The sequence below is a fragment of the Colletotrichum higginsianum genome, chromosome 4 (genome assembly GCF_001672515.1).
Source record: "Colletotrichum higginsianum IMI 349063 chromosome 4, whole genome shotgun sequence".
NCBI classification, from domain to species: Eukaryota; Fungi; Ascomycota; class Sordariomycetes; order Glomerellales; family Glomerellaceae; genus Colletotrichum; species Colletotrichum higginsianum.
The window spans coordinates 2567682-2586036 of NC_030957.1; the positions used below are offsets into that span (position 1 = coordinate 2567682).

At 57.1% G+C, this 18355-nt stretch overlaps 5 protein-coding genes across 5 annotated transcripts; 3 read left to right on the top strand and 2 right to left on the bottom strand.

The window, feature by feature from the left end:
• Nucleotides 1–825: 825 nt before the first annotated feature.
• Nucleotides 826–1231, top strand: CH63R_06085 (uncharacterized protein; the record flags this gene model as incomplete). The annotated part of the gene is made up of 2 exons (XM_018301060.1): nucleotides 826–900; nucleotides 962–1231. The coding sequence occupies 2 exons, from the start codon at nucleotides 826–828 to the stop codon at nucleotides 1229–1231; spliced, it is 345 nt and encodes a 114-aa protein (XP_018158910.1).
• Nucleotides 1232–2893: 1662 nt separating this feature from the next.
• On the top strand, nucleotides 2894–4589 carry CH63R_06086 (uncharacterized protein; the record flags this gene model as incomplete). The annotated part of the gene is made up of 5 exons (XM_018301061.1): nucleotides 2894–3159; nucleotides 3233–3255; nucleotides 3315–3334; nucleotides 3393–3778; nucleotides 3884–4589. The coding sequence occupies 5 exons, from the start codon at nucleotides 2894–2896 to the stop codon at nucleotides 4587–4589; spliced, it is 1401 nt and encodes a 466-aa protein (XP_018158911.1).
• Nucleotides 4590–7057: 2468 nt separating this feature from the next.
• CH63R_06087 (Glucanase) lies at nucleotides 7058–8859 on the top strand (the record flags this gene model as incomplete). Its single annotated transcript, XM_018301062.1, has 6 exons — nucleotides 7058–7696; nucleotides 7779–7861; nucleotides 7954–8172; nucleotides 8246–8489; nucleotides 8619–8746; nucleotides 8808–8859. 6 exons carry the CDS (start codon nucleotides 7058–7060, stop codon nucleotides 8857–8859), a joined length of 1365 nt encoding a protein of 454 aa, XP_018158912.1.
• Nucleotides 8860–9126: 267 nt separating this feature from the next.
• CH63R_06088 (Lignostilbene dioxygenase) lies at nucleotides 9127–11090 on the bottom strand (the record flags this gene model as incomplete). Its single annotated transcript, XM_018301063.1, has 5 exons — nucleotides 9127–9825; nucleotides 9936–10073; nucleotides 10156–10516; nucleotides 10581–10744; nucleotides 10881–11090. The coding sequence occupies 5 exons, from the start codon at nucleotides 11088–11090 to the stop codon at nucleotides 9127–9129; spliced, it is 1572 nt and encodes a 523-aa protein (XP_018158913.1).
• Nucleotides 11091–15797: 4707 nt separating this feature from the next.
• Nucleotides 15798–17274, bottom strand: CH63R_06089 (PNG1 protein; the record flags this gene model as incomplete). The annotated part of the gene is made up of 2 exons (XM_018301064.1): nucleotides 15798–16665; nucleotides 16733–17274. The coding sequence occupies 2 exons, from the start codon at nucleotides 17272–17274 to the stop codon at nucleotides 15798–15800; spliced, it is 1410 nt and encodes a 469-aa protein (XP_018158914.1).
• Nucleotides 17275–18355: the final 1081 nt, after the last annotated feature.

Genomic DNA, 18355 nt, shown 5'->3' on the forward strand with positions numbered 1-18355 from the left:
TCTGTTCCGGTCTTCGGCTCCGGGCCCGGTCCCTTTTGCGGCCCCAGGTCGACACGAGGAGGGGGGGCAACCTGATAGATCGATATCCACCGGCCCCACATTGAGCCGTGATCGAAAGAAACTATGGCAGTTTATCCGCCTTGACTTTGATCAAAGCTCGTCGCCCCTCGGGCAGAATTCTTCCCTTCGGCCTGCCGTGGCGGGGCCGAGAGAGGGATCTATTTATCTGCCTATCGACCATCGACCATTGCCAGAATGGCTGGACGCGCGGTTCGGACTCATAGTCCGTGATCTCACACACACACACACACACACACACACACACACACACACACACACACACACACACACACACACACACACACACACACACGCCCACTTACTCACTTTTTGAGCGCAACTCTTCTTCTACTTCTCTTTGGGACGGGGGGTTGGACGAAACCCTCTTCAGTAGGTAACCTTTCCAAACTGTCGGAATCTGGAAACACTCGTCAACTCTAGGGGGAATGACTCAGGAAAACGTAGGACGCAGGATCACGATGGTTAGAAACCAGGCATTTTGTGCAAATCAGGGGTGGAGGATGCGCGCCCTTTGAGCGATACATCGTACAACCTTATATGAAACAAGTACACCAGGCCAGGGATTGTATGCGCCATACTGCAGTGTACGATTAGGCGCGGCTCTAGAGGTTATTTGATGGAAGGTTTTCAGAACGAGCCCATTGCCGTCCGACCCGAAGGCCAGCAGCCTCTCGAACCGACTGACTGCCGGACCACATCCGACGATTTCGTTCGATCTCCGACGGACGGGAACGGAGGCCGCTGATGGAGAGAAGGACGCGTCTGCGCAAGTGGGGGTGGGATCCATATTCCGCGAGAAACAGAGAGAACGAGAGAGATGTTCGTTACCCCGTGTTCGGGGGCGACTTCCGGTCTAACTTCTGGTCGAAAACTCACACAGGGCGGATTCGTGTCACAAGCCTACGTTTATATCATCCAGGCATATGAAAAGTTAGTCAGGAACGTGTCAAAGACCGAGGTCAAAGGCGTCGAGGAAAACAACGATAGGCTGGTTTCGCCACGGCCGCGTCCCCCGTGCCTCTCGAGGGTTGTCTGGTCCCCGTGGCGGGCGCCGGGAATAAGAACGTGCTCCGGGCAAAGCAGAAGGGGGGGGCGGGTACCGGGCCACCTGGATTCCGGAGCTGTTGTTTCAAACAAGCAAACGCATTAGAAACTCGGACGGAGGAAACCCCAGTGCTCCGCCGACCAACCGCTGCCTTGGGACCTGGGTAATATGATAATACCGGTACAGGTAGAGAAGGACGATCTCCTTTTTGTCTTCCAAAGCCCCATCCCCCGCATGCACGTGCCATGTGCCACGTGCTCACGAAACTATGCGGGCTGCGCTGCGGATGGCGGCTGCGATGAAAATCCGGGCCTGGGCGATCCCGAGAATGGTCTCCTCAAGTCGACAACGCATCCGTTACGGCCCATGGGCCATGTGCAGAAGCAGAAGAGTACCGTTTCCGGCTGGGGCAAAAGCAAGTCCCCGAGCGGACGATCCAGCCCGACTCTGGGTGCTCTCCCCCTCTCGTATTCCCCGAGTCCGCACAACCTAAAGTCTCCTAAAAAAGAGCAAAAGGGGGGAAAACTACCTGGACTAGTAAGAAATGCCGCCCGACCAACAAGTCATGGCACAATGGCACCTTGCTGGGATGGGCATCTTTTAAAGTTCTGATAACTCACTCACCGCTCCCCTCAGCTGATGATTGTTATCTCGTCTCCCGCCCTTCCATCCCCCCCATCCCCCACGTCGTTCAATGTTTGGCTCCAGCACTTGGTCGGGGTGAAAATCGACAGAGTTCCCTGGCGATCTTCGTGGCACGGCATCTATCGATCATCCTCCTGTCAGCGAGGAGTCCACGCCAGATTATCGAACGAAGAGAACGAACGACAAGCTTTGCTCACATGTCCCCCCCCCCCCCCCCCCTTCGTTCTCGTGACGAAAGGGGAGGGAGGCGGTTTGACAAGCCGCTAACAAGAAGCGATGTCTCTGATCCTCATCTCCCGCCGGGACAGCCGGCGCTACTCGAATTTCCCTCTCCTACAACGTGGCAACGCCTTACCCGACTAGGCCTCGCTGCAGAATAGCCGCAAGCTTCCCTCCCCCTAAAATGTTCTAGATCAACGTTTCCCGACGAAGCATGTGGTTTACTGGCTCCGCGGCCGTTTCTGCGTTGCGCCTTTCCCTGACTCGCTCATGAAACGCGACGTATTGGAGGGAGGCCCAACCGCAACGCTAAATACCTGTTGGATGAGGGTTTGGATTGGGGTTGGTCTCAAATAAGAGACTTTGCCTCATAATCGGCCTCTCTCTCTCACTCTCTCAGAGCGTCTGCGCTTTCGGAGGAACTTTTTCTCTCTCAGTCCCGCCCCCCTTGATGCTCTTTCATCCGTTCGCCGTCCTCTCGTCCGTTCGCCTTCCTCTCGTTTTGGATCCGACCGATCACGAGTGAAAGTGAGAGTGAGAGTGAGAGTGAGAGTGAGGGCAAGAGTGAGAAATCGAGACCCTTAGAAATTTCGACCTCCCCTTTCTTATCCCCCCCCTCCCCTTCTACCTATCTCCAACCGTGCATGACGTCGTCATCCTGCTTGCCCTTTCCAGTGTCTCTTGTCAAACATGCAATCGGTACGTAAAAAGTTGCTTTTCGTCCGCTTTCTTGCCCCCGCCGCCCCATCTCTGTTCAATCATCAATCAATCTCTTTTTGGTGTTATCCGAACCTCTTTGTGAGCTGACATCCAACCCTCTTCTCTTTTCGGCAATGAAGCATCTCGCAGAATAGCCTTTGGATGTTTCAGCCCCGGCTGTTGTGATGTTCTGGCTGGTCCATCATGGTCAACCTCCTCTCCCCCAATTTCAAGCTCGAAGAGGTCACCCCGGATGACATGGTCATTGCATCGCTGGCCTGGGGCTTCACCCTCGGGTTCGGCTGGCTTACCGTGTGGACGGCCATCAAGCAGACGACGGCCATGTACCGACGGCAGGGCGACCGCATCTACAGGAACGCCTACATCTGGATGATCTGGCTCGAGATCCTCGTGTGTACCATCTTCAGTGTCATTTGCTGGTTGCACCTAAAGGGCATCATACCACCGAGGTGAGACACGCTGCGCTGTCAGGCATGGTCCCCATAGGAGAGCTTCATGCTGACCACACGCTCTTACTTACAGCTTTGCTTTTTTCTTCAGCATTTGTAGGTTGACCCCCTTCCATGTCCCTCTTCTCATTGCCACAATGTACTAACGGAGACAGTGACGACATGGGCTCTTCAGGTTCGCATCCCACCGCAGCTTGATTCATGTATCCCCAGCCTTCTGACCGCAAAAGCAGGTCCAATTCCTACTCCAAATCATCATCAACCGCTGCGCCATCTTGCTCACGAACCAGAAGCGCGCGTGGCGGCTCAAGGTTGGCGTCGCCGTGCTCATCACAGCCATCAACATCTCGGTCTACAACATCTGGATCCCCGCGCGGCTGCAGATCTCGGACCGCTACATCGAGATCAACGAGTGGTGGGACCGCTGCGAGAAGGTCATCTATCTCATCGTCGACGGCGCGCTCAACATCTACTTCGTCCGCATCGTCCAGAAGAACCTCGTCACCCACGGCCTCACAAAGTACAAGCGGCTGACGCGCTTCAACATGTTCATCATTGGCTTCTCGCTGAGCATGGACGTGCTCATCATCGCCATGATGAGCCTCAACAACACGTTTGTGTAAGCAATCCGACCCGGGGCTGCCTTGGTTCTACGACCGACACCACATTTTTGCCGTGTATTTCCAATCTCTTGTTTTCTCCAAGCTAATTCCACTGGATACAGATACATGCAGTTTCACCCCCTGGCTTACATGGTCAAGCTCAAGATTGAGATGTCAATGGCCGAACTCATTGGCAAAGTCGCCCGGAAACGTGACCTGGGCATACTGTCGGCGGCAGACCTGAACGGGAACCGGGATTCCTACCAACCGTCGGAGTACAGCGTGCAACTGCCCAGCTATGCCCAAGGACGACCCGCTGTCGGCGGCATCGACGCGACTCTCCATTGCGCGAACTTGAACCCGATCGAGCTCAACAGCGTGACGAACCCGAGAGTGCCGACCCTGCGAGGCGTCAATGTCGCGGCCGTCAGCTCGGGCCCCAGCAGCAGGAGGCCTTCGGTCACGGCGGCGACCACGTCCGAGGACGGGCAGCCCAAGATGGCCATCTACAGGACACGAGAGGTCGTGGTTCAGATCGAGAGGCTCCACGACCAGGGCCACGACCACCACCACCATCACCAGCAGATGAGCCACATTACACTGGACGACGACGAAGCGTACGAGGCGGCGAACCACGACGACGACGCGTCGACCAAGGGCCTCAGCAACGCGCAAAAGTCCCTCGCCCTGCCGGACTACCAGGCCCCATGGGCCGCGCAGGAGTTCAGCACCAAGATCTGGGACGGCACCAACTGCGACGAGGACCCCAACCTGCCGACATCGTCAGCGAAGGTCGGCGCGGAACAGCAGGGAGGCCACAACGCATGATACAAGGGAGGGGGCACATTACTTCCGAGGTCATGTCATACGCCTGAGGGGGAAAGCTGGACCCCGAGGACGGTCAGACCCCCCTGGGACGAGCGACACCGGCTGCAGCAAGAGGTTCAGATGGAACGACGAAGCCCCAGCCCCAGTCGACGCCACGCGTCAGTCTCGCCTATCGCCGAATCTGTCGCCGAGGAGAAAACGAACCGACTTGAGGGGGCTCACGCCACGTTACGCTAGTACGATAGTACGCTACGACGTTTTCTTCTCGGATGCCTCGCCTCGAATTCTCGACCGTCTGCCGCCTCACACGGGCCGCAACGCTTGTACAGCAGCGTCTCAGAGCTGAGGCGACTACTAGGCTGGAGTCTCACTGGGGTCAGCACCATCCATCCGTCGTCGCCACCTCCCCGACGTTGACACATTCTATCGCTCAGACCTCGATATAGGGGTAATGTGGTCCCCCGTCCCGCACGATTCCCTTCTCGATGTATTGGGACCCGTCCCGGCGATGACGTCTCGACCGTCTGGGTTCTGGGTAACGAGGTTCCGACTGCCGAGAGAGATAAAGAGAGAGAGAGAGAGAGAGAGAGAGAGAGAGAGAGAGAGAGAGAGAGAGAGAGAGAGAGAGAAAGAGAGAGAGCAAAAGTTTTGTTTTGGGTTGTTTTCCCTTTGTTGCATCTTAGACTCGGACCAGAAAATCATGGCGAGGACGAAAGGGGGTAGTTCACATTGGAGCAGGGCTCGAGGGGAGATGAACCAAGCATCTCTTCCTGTCCCCTCAGGTTATTATATCACTGGAGTTGTTAGATACCAGGTATACACACGAGCAAGGCGTTCATGGTTCGGTCACTTTCCACAGGCTTGTTGGCTGACTACATGAAAGGGTTTTGCTGGAGCACGAGCTTTCTTTCCTTTTCTTTTTCTATTGTTCTTTAATTCATCTTTCCCGAAATACCCCTGAAGCTTAACAATAGAAGATCTTACCTATTTTTGCCTGCAAGAATGTTAAACAATATGAGTGCTTTGATATGCGGGTGTTTTAGAAGGACAGTAAATCATATCTGGTGCCCCTAGACCTGACACGGGAAGCCTTGATCCTGGTGTCCAGGCAAGGCTACACCCGCGTTTCCTCATAGCGCATCAGAACTTCCTGCGGTCGAAGGGCAGTATGGCTGATGTTCCAGAACTGAAGTGAGAGAGAGGCACTGGACACCGATCTATCGCAACTGGGATAACAAGCCAGTCTGTTGGACGGAGACTGATCAGGCGTGTGATGCCCGATCCTCGCTGGAAGGAAAACACTTTTTCGACTGTCTTCGTTTTGTACACATGCCACGTTCCACCCAAGTCCTCTCACCTGATGCCGAACTTGTCAAATGGAGACTTGCAGGAAAGGGCTACCGTCTGTGTCTGACTCCCTGGCTTTCCCCAGTCCTCGCTCAGGGGGTGGTAGCCACCTGTGATTTAACCCCAGTTTGGTGAAAGAGGCGTCGAGTCAGTTGTGAAGGTGGCCTGGAATCGTTCGACAAAATCCTGTTGTTGAGAAGCACTAAACTTCAAGAAGCTCGCTTACTTACTGTGGTTGTGAACTTTTGGTTGCTGAGTCTCTCTCGTGTGTACTATACTGTCGAGGGTTGCCGTGGCTTACTGTAGTCAAGCATATGACCTGGAGTTCCACGAGACAGTAAACACCTCTCAAAGTGTAGCTGATGCCAGGTTTTGAGCAGATTACATGTCAGTGGCCTACGCTCGCCAAGCCTATTATATTGTCGCCCCGTGACTGCGTAAGATATTAGGGCCAAAGGGAGACGACTAGTCGCCCGTCAGACCATGATTCATAATGACTCTTGTGTGTTATGCTGCTGTTCTTACCTGTTGAAACAGCTAGCCTCAAGACTCAGACTTTTTACGCCGAGATGCATGAACCGGTGCTTTCGCTTCGAGCTGACATGGCGGGATTCCACGACGCTCAGAGGTCGCGGCGACTCGCTAAGGACTCTGCTCTCGAGAAGAGGTTGTCTGCGTCCTCCGGGCGTAAGCGCCCAGCTCGATAGCAAAGTGTGAGGCAGCTGGATCCTGCGTTGGTAGCCAAGGCAGCCCCCAGGTAGTCACACTCATAGCGAGACTGTTGTGGTGTTGTCCGGAAGGAGGTTGACGTTCCGATCCGTCAGGTCTTTGGGCCGCAGTGGCTGAATCGTATGATCAATATCGTAAGCTGCAGGACGCTTGTCAGAGAACTTTTTATAATTTTAAAACGAGGATATATTCATTTCTGAATAGCTTGTACGAGTGCTTGCTTGCGAGGGTATCGTCAGGCTTGGAAAGGCGTCCTTCGACATCGATACATAAACGGTCTTTTGCTTGCCTCGTGCGGCTTTTCCAGTGATATCATCAACGACCACCACTTCTAACAAGATACTGTTGTCTTCTCAGCGATACACCCCGCGGAAAACCCAAACCCCCCAAAGATGATGCGCCGTCTACTCGTCCCCGCCGTGCTGGCGCTCCTCGTGGAAGCGCAGAAGGCAGGCCAGGTGATCCCCGAAGTCCACCCGACCCTCTCGTGGAAGCGATGCAGCCGCGACGACGCCACGGGGGCCGCCGCCTGCGCGACGGTGGCCGGCAAGGTCGTCGTCGACGCGGAGAAGCGCTGGGTCCGGGCCGCCGACGGCTTCGCCAACTGCTACACGGGGAACAGCTGGGACGCGGGGCGCTGCCCGACCAACGACGCCTGCACGGCGGCCTGCGTCATCGAGGGCGTGGACGCCGCAGGCCTGCGGGACCAGTTCGGCGTCGTCGCGGGCGGGGACCGGCTGTCGCAGCGGCGGGTGACGCAGCACGCGTTCGGGACCAACAGCGACTCGCGCGTGTTCCTGCTCGAGGCCGGCGAGGAGCGGTACCAGACCTTCACGCTGCTGGGCAACGAGCTCGCCTTCGACGTCGACCTGTCGGCGGTCCAGTGCTCCGTCAACAGCGCGCTGTACTTCGTCGCCATGGACGCCGACGGCGGCAAGGCGAGGCACCCCACGAACAAGGCCGGGGCTCGCTACGGGACCGGCTACTGCGACGCGAGCTGTCCCCGGACCAACAAGTTCGTCGGGGGCAAGGTATGTGGACGGGCTTGGTTGAGAGGTCTTGGTTTGACTCGGTCCCTCTGGCTGACACGGCTTCTTCCTTCTTGTGCTGCAGGCGAATGTAGAGGGTTGGAGCGTGCTCGACGATAACAACGGTGAGGGCTCCTTTGGCGCCTGCTGCTCCGAGTTCGACGTCTGGTGAGTCAACGTGATGGAGGGGACCATCACAGATTGTGTTTGTGTTGGGGGGGGAGTGAGCCTTCATGCTGACTCTCCGCTTTTCTCTCCAGGAACTCCAACGCCCATTCCTTCTCCATGATCGCGAAGCCCTGCGTCGACGTCGACTACGAGGTGTGCTCACACGGAGACTGCAACGCCCTCGACCCCAGGAACCCGCAACATGGACAGCTGCTGTGCGATCGGACCGGCTGCGACTACAACCCGTACAGGCTCGGCAACACGACGTTCTACGGCAAGGGGAAGACGGTGAACACGGACAAGAAGATTACGTATGACACCTCCCCCATTGTCCCGTTATCTCGTGTTTCATGAAAGTTGTTACTGACAAAGCGAGACTCACAGAGTCGTCACCCGGTTCGAAGAGGACGAAGTCACCCAGTTCTTCATCCAGGACGGCAAGAGGATCGAGGCGCCCAAGCCGAACCACCCGGGCTTCCCCGACGAGAGTGGCATTAGCGCCGGGCACTGCGCCGCGCTGCCGCCCAACTTTGGGGACCCGGAGCACTTTGGCCAGGTGGGCGGCTACGCCCGCCACAACGAGGCGCTCCGGCGGCCGATGGTCCTCGCCCTGTCCATCTCCAAGGATGTGAGTGTTTCCCGTCTGACACTGCCGGTAGAAGATCCCAGCGGAGGAACTACTCTATACCGTTGTGTGTGTGTGTGTGTGTGAAGCGCAGGGAAAGGGGAGCAGAAGCTGACACTACGATACTTCCAGCACTGGGCGAACAACCTATGGCTCGATTCCGTGTACCCTCCCCAACGGGACGGTCCGGGAGCGGAGCGGGGGCCTTGTCCGGCGAACCAAGGCGGGCCTGGCTTGCCCTGGGTCGAGGTGGATGATTCGTAAGTAGACCGGCAGCAGGGCCTAGGGGTTTCGCGGATCGGCGCGCTGACGATTCTACAGCAGGGTTGCGTGGTCCAACATCCGGTTTGGGCCCATCGGGACCACGGTCTAGCTTGGAAAGGGGGTCATGCCATTGATGGTGATGTTGAAGGGGGGGAGGTAGACTGGGAGAGGGGGAGGGGGCTGAATGTTGGCAGAGGACAATGATTGCGATCTCTTCTTGAATCATCATGGGGGGCTTTTATATGGCGGCACCAGAGGTAAACGCGAAAACGAATGCTTTTTACCATTAGCTCCATGAATGCAAATTGCCTATACACAGAAAACCCAGTCTAAAAAAAAGGCACCACCCCCTCGGACAAAACGCGGGGGGACAGCATCATGACAGCTCCTTCGCGTCCACCCAGTTCCCGTGCAACCCGGCCCGCAACCTCATCGGGACTTTCACCACGGCGGCCGGCTCGGAGAAGCGCCTCGTGTCGACGACGTGCAGCTCGCTCGACATGGTGCCGTAGTTGTTGACGAGCGCGATGACGAAGCCGTCGCCCTCGGCGGCGTCGGCGGAGCGCGGCACGAAGACGGGCTCCTGGACCATGTGCCACGGGCCCGGGAAGTAGACCTCCAGCCCTTTATTCCCCGCCTCCTCGGTGCCGCCGTCGGGGTGGTGGTGGTCGAGGTGGCCGAGGGCGTTGTAGAGCGGGTGGCCGCCGCCGAGGACGGGGGCGATGGCGGCGAAGTCGGTGCCGAGGGCCGGGTCCATCATGTCGAAGAAGCTGTGACGGTGGGGCTTGGAGAGGACGCGCTCGTCGATGCGCGGGAACTCCATGTCGTGGCGGAGGAGCGTCGTCGGCGCGGGCAGGTCGAGGGAGGCCGGGGTGTCCGCGTCCGCGCGGGGATCGAACTCGAAGCGGACGTAGCGCGCGCGGATGTCGTGCGGGTCCGGGGCGTTGCCCTCGGCGTCGGGCCACCAGAAGAAGACGTTCTTGTCCGTCAGGGGCAGGTCGAAGACGACGGTGCCCGAGGGGGTCTCGTAGGCGTTGGTGGTGTGGCCGGGGAAGGCGTTTGGGGCGCGGAGCCACTGGGTAAAGGGGGGGAACACGACGTTCCATTGTTTAGTTTTGTGTCTTTTTTACGTTCTTGATATTCGTTGATTTGGTTGGTTACCTAGGGAAGACATGGATCGCGTACCTTGACATCGCTCCCTTTGGCGCCGCGTCGGGGCAGGACGCCGAGGTAGAAGGGCACGTTGGGGTCCCATTGCCAGTGCTCGCCGCCGGCCTTTAGCCTCTCGAGGTCGCAGATCTGAGGGATCATGGGGAACAGGACCTGGCAGAGTTCGTGGTGAGCAAAGAGAGAGAGAGAGAGAGAGAGAGATTTGGGGGTTTCCCCCTCCCCGCGAATCGCATACCCAGTTGTCGGTGATGGCAAAGTCGTGGATCATACCGACCACGGGCGCCACGAGCCAGACGGTCTCGAGAAACTTGCCGTCCGGGCCGATGGTGAAGTAGCACACGTCCGGGGTGCCGTCGCCCTTGGCCTCGTAGCCGAAGCACACGAGCTCGCCGGTGACGGGGTCCATCTTGGGGTGGGCGGTGAAGGTGCAGCTGGGCAGCTGGCCGTCAAAGTCGCACAGGCCGAGGGTCTCGAGGGTGTTGGGGTCGAGGCGGTAAGGGGGCGCGTCCTCCTTGATGGCGAGGAGGGACCCGTTGAAGTAGTAGACGTTCGTGTTGGCCGTGGTGCGCACCTTGAACTCGACGGCGTCGGTGTACCTGTTGCGGTAAGCGCCTGCGCGTTGTTGTCAGCAGTTGGACATGGAATTTGATAAACAATCACGAGTGAGCGAAGAAAGGAGGGAAAGGGGGCCACCAGAGACCTCCGAGAGCGCGGTTTGCCTGTCTTTCCCTGACAAACTTTTCGGTTCGGACGAACTTTTGCTGGAAGTCGACGTTGCCGTTGTGGAAGCGGAAGGCCGAGACGTTGCCGTCGCCGTTGAACCACTAACAACACAAAGGCATGAATGAGATCAGCCCAAGCCACACACAGACAGACACACAGCAGGGATCAGAACATGCAAAAAAAAAAAAAACCGAAGGGTAGGGGGGAAAAAAAGATATAAAAAAAACAAAACCGTACGGGGTCGTCCTCGATAAAGGGCGGGAACTGGGGGTCGGGCATCACCCGGTAAAAGACGCCGTCCAGCTCGGCGGGGACGGTGCCGACGATCTCCAGGTTGCGGACCTCGCCCTCGAAGCGGCACGGCTTCATGAAGCCGGAGAACTGGGGCCGGTCCGGGAAGGATTTGGCGGGTGGGTCGGCGAGCGAGCCGCGGAAGTGGCCGGCCATCTCGCGCAGTCAGTCGGTTTTGGGGGGCGGATGCAAGGCGGTGCGGGCTTTGATTACTGTGTTGGTTCGTGCTGGGGGAGAAAATCCGACGTCTGATATTTCCCAGACAAGCAAGTATGCAATACCGCGAGACAAAATGGTGAGGGAGGAGGAGGAGGGGGGGGGGGGGGGGGGGGGGGGGGGGGGAGTTAGGAAGAGAGCCGGGTGTCAGTCAGTCAGTTGGTCTTGGGTGGCGTGGTTGGGCGTCTGTCGGGTTTACATGCCGGAACTCATTCAAAAGCTTTTCCCTCGATGATGCGGAGGAGACGATATTTAACCTTTCCTCTGCTTTCTTCCTTTGGAACATGTTGAGACGGCGAGATCGAGGAGTCTGTATACTGTCTACTGTCCACTGTCTACTGTCTACTGCCTACTGTCCACTGTCTACCGTTGTAGTCGACTGCAGCCAGATCGTAATGTCCCCGCCGGACTTGTCGCCGGAGGGAGGGGAGGAGGCCGATTGCCCCAGCCTGTACCCCGACTTTAAACAATATCGTAGCCAATGTTTAATATCACAGCCGCAGCATGTAAGAACCCAGAGGTCGACCGCATGACGATCCAAAGCAAGGGCAATCCAAAGCAGGGACGATCATTCAAACTGTGGGCTTCGAACGTCGTCGGTCTGCTTGACAATCTGTCGTGGTCAACACGCCTTTTGACACTTGGGCCCGGGTCCCATTGGTTGCACCGCGCCTATCTCCCCGGCGGCAGAAGTCCCCGCGAGCCACAAAAGCTTTGTCAGCGGGGACGGCGAGATGACAGTACGCCGAAGTCCGTGACTCGAGATATATAAAGCCCTTGTCGCCGTGTGTTGTCGGGAGGTAGGTCCGGCCATTGAGACTGGGTCATCGAGTGCCGGCCTCTTTGCCGCGTGATACCAATCGGAGGCCACGTGCGGTCATTGTACTTGTCTTCTTGTTTCGTCTGGCTAGCGGGTGTAGCTTGACTGACACTGACACAGCTGGTTGGTTCGCGACACGAGAGCTTGTTGGGGGTCAGTCGCTGGACTGCCGGGTTCGTTCTGCCAAGGGACAACCTCTCCCGGCCCTGACAGTAGAACCACTGTTGGGCGGGCTGGAAAGGCATCCCGCACGACATCCGCCGTGAGGCATTCTGTGAAATCAATGGAACAGGCTAGGTGCAGTGTGTTGTATGAAAACGAAAAAGAGAAGAAGAAAAAGAAGAAAAAGAGAAAGAACCCCCCCCCTCCCCCCCCCCCCCCCAAAGCTGTGAGCTCACACATCTACTACGCCACATCGATCGAATTCTCCTTGTACAGGACCTCTGGTCCGAATCAAAATGCTCACGGCCGGAGAGTTCTTGACAATATTTGGATGCCCGGCCGAACCTTTCCGACATTTTGACTGGGCCAACGGTTTAGTATAAAAACAGAACCATCTCTTCCTCCGTGCCAGAATGTTATTCGCGTGTCCGACTACCCACGCCGGTCTACCCTGTCTGTCGTGATGCTGGGGAAGCCTTTGGCCAAGGGTTACAACAACAAGACGATGCGAGCAGGACAAAGTCGCAGAACACACCACGCCCGTCGATCCGATACCATGTTGCAATTACGTCGACGCGTACTTTTTTCCCCGTACACATGCATCATCTTGACCTTCAAATCACACACACACTCACTCTGGTCCCAGTCAAATTGAACCACCGGGTGGGTATCACGATAGATCCTCACCCCATCATGAACCAACCCTAACCCTTGCCCGACGTGCGGAACCGCATGCGGACTTGTCCAATGCTTAACGGCAATGGCAAGACCCTCGATGCAAATCCCCAACCTTTCATTCATCTATTCATCCATCCATTCATTCGCCTGCCCCATCCATCCCCTTCCGACTAGTCGCACAACATGTCCCCTGGCTTCGCCTGGCCTCATCGGCCTCTTTCCCGAGACCGACTCGCCAGTCCGGGCCTCGTATTCCAAACCGCCAATCACCCACCGCCGTCGGACTAGCCCTCTCTCGCTTTCTTGCTCTCCCTCCCTCCGCCGAACCGGCATGCTTCATCTACTCAACACACGCGCCTGGCGGACAAACCGTCAGCCAACCAAACACCGCCCGGGACCCTGATTCAAAATTAAGGGTAGCTGCAATCGAGACTAGTGGCTCGAGATGGCTCATTATCCAACGGGCTCATTCTTCCCTCCTACTCCTCGCCTAACCCTCCCACATTCCGACCCTGGGTTCCTTCGTCATCCAGCAATAGGAGCTTCTTCCCCCTGTTGCCGCTGGGTTGGTTAAGTGGTAGTGTGCCCAGTCCATCAGCAGCTGGCCGGCGAGCCCTTCCCTTCCCTCGACGGGTCGGGATCCCGATCCGATCCATCGCCGCGCAGGTCGACGCGACCCATACTCCCCCCCCCTCCTCTCCCGTCCGTCTCACGGCGTGGTCGGACTGTTGAAAGCTCCGAGCCATGAACCTCGAGTTTTCCTCCTCCCTCCCCTGGCTTTCCCAGTTTTCCGTCATTGTTTAATTTCCCTTGTCCTTCGCACGTGGCATCGTTTTGTTTCTTTTCTTTTCATCGTAAAAAAAAAAAAGAAAAAGAAAAAGAAAAAAAAGTAACAAAAAAAAAAGTCTCCTCATCGTCCCTTACCTAATTCCACATCGGCTCCTCCTTGGACACACACCCTCTTTCACTTCTCCCTCAAAGTCGTACCTCGGATATGAAGCTGGATAATCAGACTCGCCCCTCTCACCCCTTCTTAGGCCGTTGGCTTACGTATGCGCGCTCTCTCCCAGCAAGCCCTGCAGGAGGAGGGAGGAGGAGGAGGAAAAGCCGCGTCCAGAGAAACGTCCTCGACTTGGAAGAAAACTCCACCTCTGTGCAGTTGCACTGCCGGAATGCCAAGACGCCAACACGGCGCCGAATATCCATCAACCTTTGTCAACTTCACTCACACTTTCACTCTCATTTCTCACTCTCACTCTCACTGTCCACTGTCAACCCCGTCCAACCTCCCGTGCGATGATGATGACATGCTATAGACCCAGTCCCCCCTCCCTCTGCCCGTCAGTCTCGTAGTCAGCAAACAACCCCTTGCTGTGACGAACACAAAAAGGGAACCTGGGGATCTCTCAATGAACAATCCCCCCCCCCCCAATCCAGCCTAGGCTCCAGTCCTCTCTGCCCTCCCACAATACGCGCGCCCCCATGGCGCCGTGCCCGTCAACGCCCTGCCAAGCAACCGACCCCCCCTCCCCTGCCCTGTCAATCCTGTCCACACAATCAAGCCTGCGTCAATCACATCAGCCAAGATCCAGACAAGTGGACAAAATGTCCGCGGACAAGAGCATCTGGCGGGGAATACAGGCAGAACCTGCCAAACAGCCGCATAACACCACAACATACCAGACTGGACGTAGCCGAAGCGAGACACAGCCCAGGTGTAATGTGATGGTCATGGGAAATAATCGGGCAATGAATTGAAGAACTGCAAACCCTACCCTCCTTGTAGGCTCACACGGGGCCCGTCTTGAATCTCCAGTAGTCACCGTGGTCCGAGGCCAGGGCCAACGTCCGGCGGCGTCTCTACCGGCGGGACCGCCGCTGAGTACGCCGAAAAGGAAACCCACTCTAATGTGTCTCCGTCGTCATCTTTGCTCACCGACATTGAGGCAAGTGCATACATACATACATACATCCACGCACCACCCCCCAGTCACATCATCGACGACCGGCATGCGGGCTCAAGCGTCATGGTTGGTTCAAACGTTGTGTTGAAATTGCTTCTAATCCTGTGGACATGGCTTTTTAAGCTCGCGGTCCCAAGTCCTCGTCTGCGTGCTGCCATCGTGAGGCGCACGAGGAACAAATCCGTGTTCCAAAAAGAACCTCTTCAATCGTCAACTCCATTCGGCCAGATACAAAAGCCTATCTGGCGCCTTTCGTCGCTCATGCAAAAATAAAATAAAAAAATTGAAATGTTTCCAAGATGCAACACAATCCAGCTCATACATGTGAAGCTCCTGTCCGGAACGCCTCCCCTCCCAAGAGAAGCTCTACGGCGTATGCGTCAGCCGTGCCTATCCCTTTGGCACCAGCCCCGATCGCCGGCTTCCCTCTCCTTCCTTGTCCCCGTGTATCGCACGGCTAAACATGTTTATAAAAAGTGACCAGGCAAGCCCTGCCTTCCCCATGGTTGCGCCCTGTACTGTCGACGTCCAGCGGACATCAGACATGTATTTTTTTGGAACAAATGAAATGGAAGAGAAAATAAATGACGTGGTGGTAGATACAGTTCGTACTCCGAACCCAAGTGACCCAAGGGGTATCAAGAGGTTGAAGGTGACATTGTAGGTTCGGCGGAAGTATGATTGGGTGGATTGGTAGGGGACGGGGGGGAGCGCCGGTCTATGATGCTTGGTTTTTTTTTGTTCGATGTATCGAGTGTAGGTAGATTAGACATAGAAAATATTATCATTGCCTCGGTTGGGTTGCTGCACAGTCGTGCAAAAGACCGTTGGCACTTTGGCGAGTGGACGGCGACCTCGGGGCCGGAGGAGGTTAGTGGTCCTGACATCCACTGGGTATCTTGAGAAAAGTAATGGATATTCTGCCAGTCCACGGAAGAAATGGCCCGAAGTCGACGGGAGGGAGTGGGGGCATCGGCCGCCGGGTCGGTTCTATAGAGTGATTGCAATAACATCGCTCTCACTTCAAGGCAGATCGCGACGACGGCTCGGGTCGTGCGGAGGGAACTGGTGATGCCTCGCGTTGGCTTGAGCGGCGAGGTACTCGGCCGACCCCGTCTGACGACCGGGTTGCTCAGCAGGCAACTTGGTATCGTCCCGTCGCCTGGGCGGAGCTTGCGCGGGAGGCGTGCTGCCGGACGGACTGGGCATGCCAGGGACGAGGTCGGTGACGGCTTGGGCAATCGAATTGATGACGTATCCACGGAGCTCGCGGTCCTCGCGGCTATCCTCCTTCTCGAGCCGGAACTTTTCGTCCTTGTTCATGTTGCTGCGCCGGATGCCTCTAATCTCATTCAAGATGTACAGCAGCACCTCCTCCGGACACCTGTTGCGCTCGGCGGTGAAGTCGCTCTTGCGGACATACCGCCTCGTGACATCGGTGGCTCCGTCGATGGAGAAGGCGATGCAGTACGACATCTTCTTGCCCCAGCCCTCGGTGTAGAGACGAGGGTTGTCCCACGCCTCTTCGCAGGCGTCAACGTGGACCCAACGCTTCTGGTGTTCCGAGTAGACCTCGGTCCAGACGTGGTCCTCAGCATTCCAGATCCAGCGAACCCTGCCTCCGACAGCACGGCAAAGCATGCTGAAGCAGTTGGCCCACTCGCCAACACGTCCTCGACGGGTGTGCAGTAGTCGCCACACATCGCCGTACCTCGGGAATCGTTCGTAAGCGCCGCAGTCGCCAGCCGAGCAGCGGTAGAGTTCGACTCGAAGTGCGCCGCAAGCACTTTCATCGGGAGTCGGGGGCGTCATGCCCTGGGCTATTGTGGGCGAGAGGCAGACGGGGCACGGGGGGTTGTTGACCCAGGTGAAGAATGATCGCTTGAACCATCTGAATGTGGGTCATTAGAGCATGTTCATCAAAAAGACAACGGGGCTGCATGGGAAAGTGAGCTCACCTCAATAATGCCCGGATGACACAATCTTGATAGCCCCAAGTGGCCTTCCGTCCATCTCCCATGCTCTCGGCCTCGGCCTGCATGACTTGACATTCCTCCTCGGCCTCGCCGTAGATCCTGTCTAGCGGTATGCATTGCAGAGCCTCATCCAGCAGACCGGGGTTCTCGTACTTGGTTGGGGTGAGAGACAGGCTGATCATGAGGTTGCGGAACTTTTGTGAGTCGCGGTCGTTGGCGGCGGGAGGGGTGGGAATCTTGGGAAGGTGGCGGGAGTAGGCGGGCGGTGTTGGCGGCATGGGCGTTGAGCTGTGTGAGGTTGAGGGGCGGCCTGGGCCGGGTGATGCGAGGCCGCGGAGGTTGGAGCTGCTCGCAGTTTCCCTCGGTTGAGGGCTGTTTTGGCGGGAGGACGCTCGCAAGTCCGTCATGCGCTTGTCTCGGAGCAGAGACTCGAACTTTACCCTCAGATCGCGAGCCCATTCTTCGCCGTACTCGCCGTCGCCATTAGGAGGGCCTTGGCCCGGCGGGTAGCCGCGACCATCCATTTTGTCGGGGTCGTGGGGTCGTGGGCGTCGTGAACGAGCGTCGTCGGTGGTGAGATGTATGCGGATGAAGTGGTTGTCGAAGGAGAAAGAGACGGTTGGAGAGTCTTCGACGGAACTCTCCCGGTAGAGATCGCGTAGTTAGATCGTCGTCGTCGTCGTCGTTAGTGTTAGCGTCAGCGTATGTGGTCGTCAGCAAGATGGATAGATTCGTAACGTCGTTCGTGTGGATTTTTTGGTCGCCACTCGAGACGGGGAAATGTTGAGCGAGCCGGAAATCTTGGGTTGGAATTTTGTTGCGTTGTCCACCGAGTGCAGGTGCCGCCGCGCTCCCTCTCTCTTGGTCGTTCGTTCGTTCGTGTGTCGTGGCTGGGGTTGCTGGTGTTCGAGGTCCTGGCCCAGAGTCTCTTGACGTCCGGTCGGTCGAGTCCTTCAAGCGTCGATCATTGGCGAATCCTTCTTCCTCAGCGAAGCGATCGCAAGGCGCTCACAAACGGAGAGATGGTTGACGGGATTCGGGTGGCTGGCCGGTCGGTAGAAATCGAAAGTCGAAATCGTGGGCGGACGAGATGCGATGTTGAAGAGGAAGGGATGGGATAGGATGGGATGGGAGGGGATGGGGGTGTTGAAAGGGTTGGTAGTGGGCGGAGAGGAAGGTGCGATTCGGGTTTGGAGAGTGGGCCGCCAGGGGAAGGGAAAGGGAATAAAGAGGAGGGAGAAAGGGAAGGGAAGGAAGGAGGACGCAACGCAACGCAACGCCAACGTACACGCCAGCAGTCTCCGTTAGGTAGCGTAAGCGTGAGTACCGCGTAAGCCAGGCGGTACCTAGTCCTAGGGAAGTATCCGTACACCGTCCAGGTACTCTGTACTCTTGTAGGGAAGGTAAGTAGGAAAAACCGTGACGGGCAGGGACTCTTCGTAAGGCAAAAGGTACGGGAGGTACGGGAGGCAAGGGAAGGAGCCAGTGTCAGTGGGGGAGGGATACCTAGGGAAGGTGGAAAGAGAAGGGAAGGAGGGGACGACGGCGGACGGGGACGGGGGGTGGGGGGGGAGTGCGAGTGGGAAGCAAGAGCAAGGCCGGCGG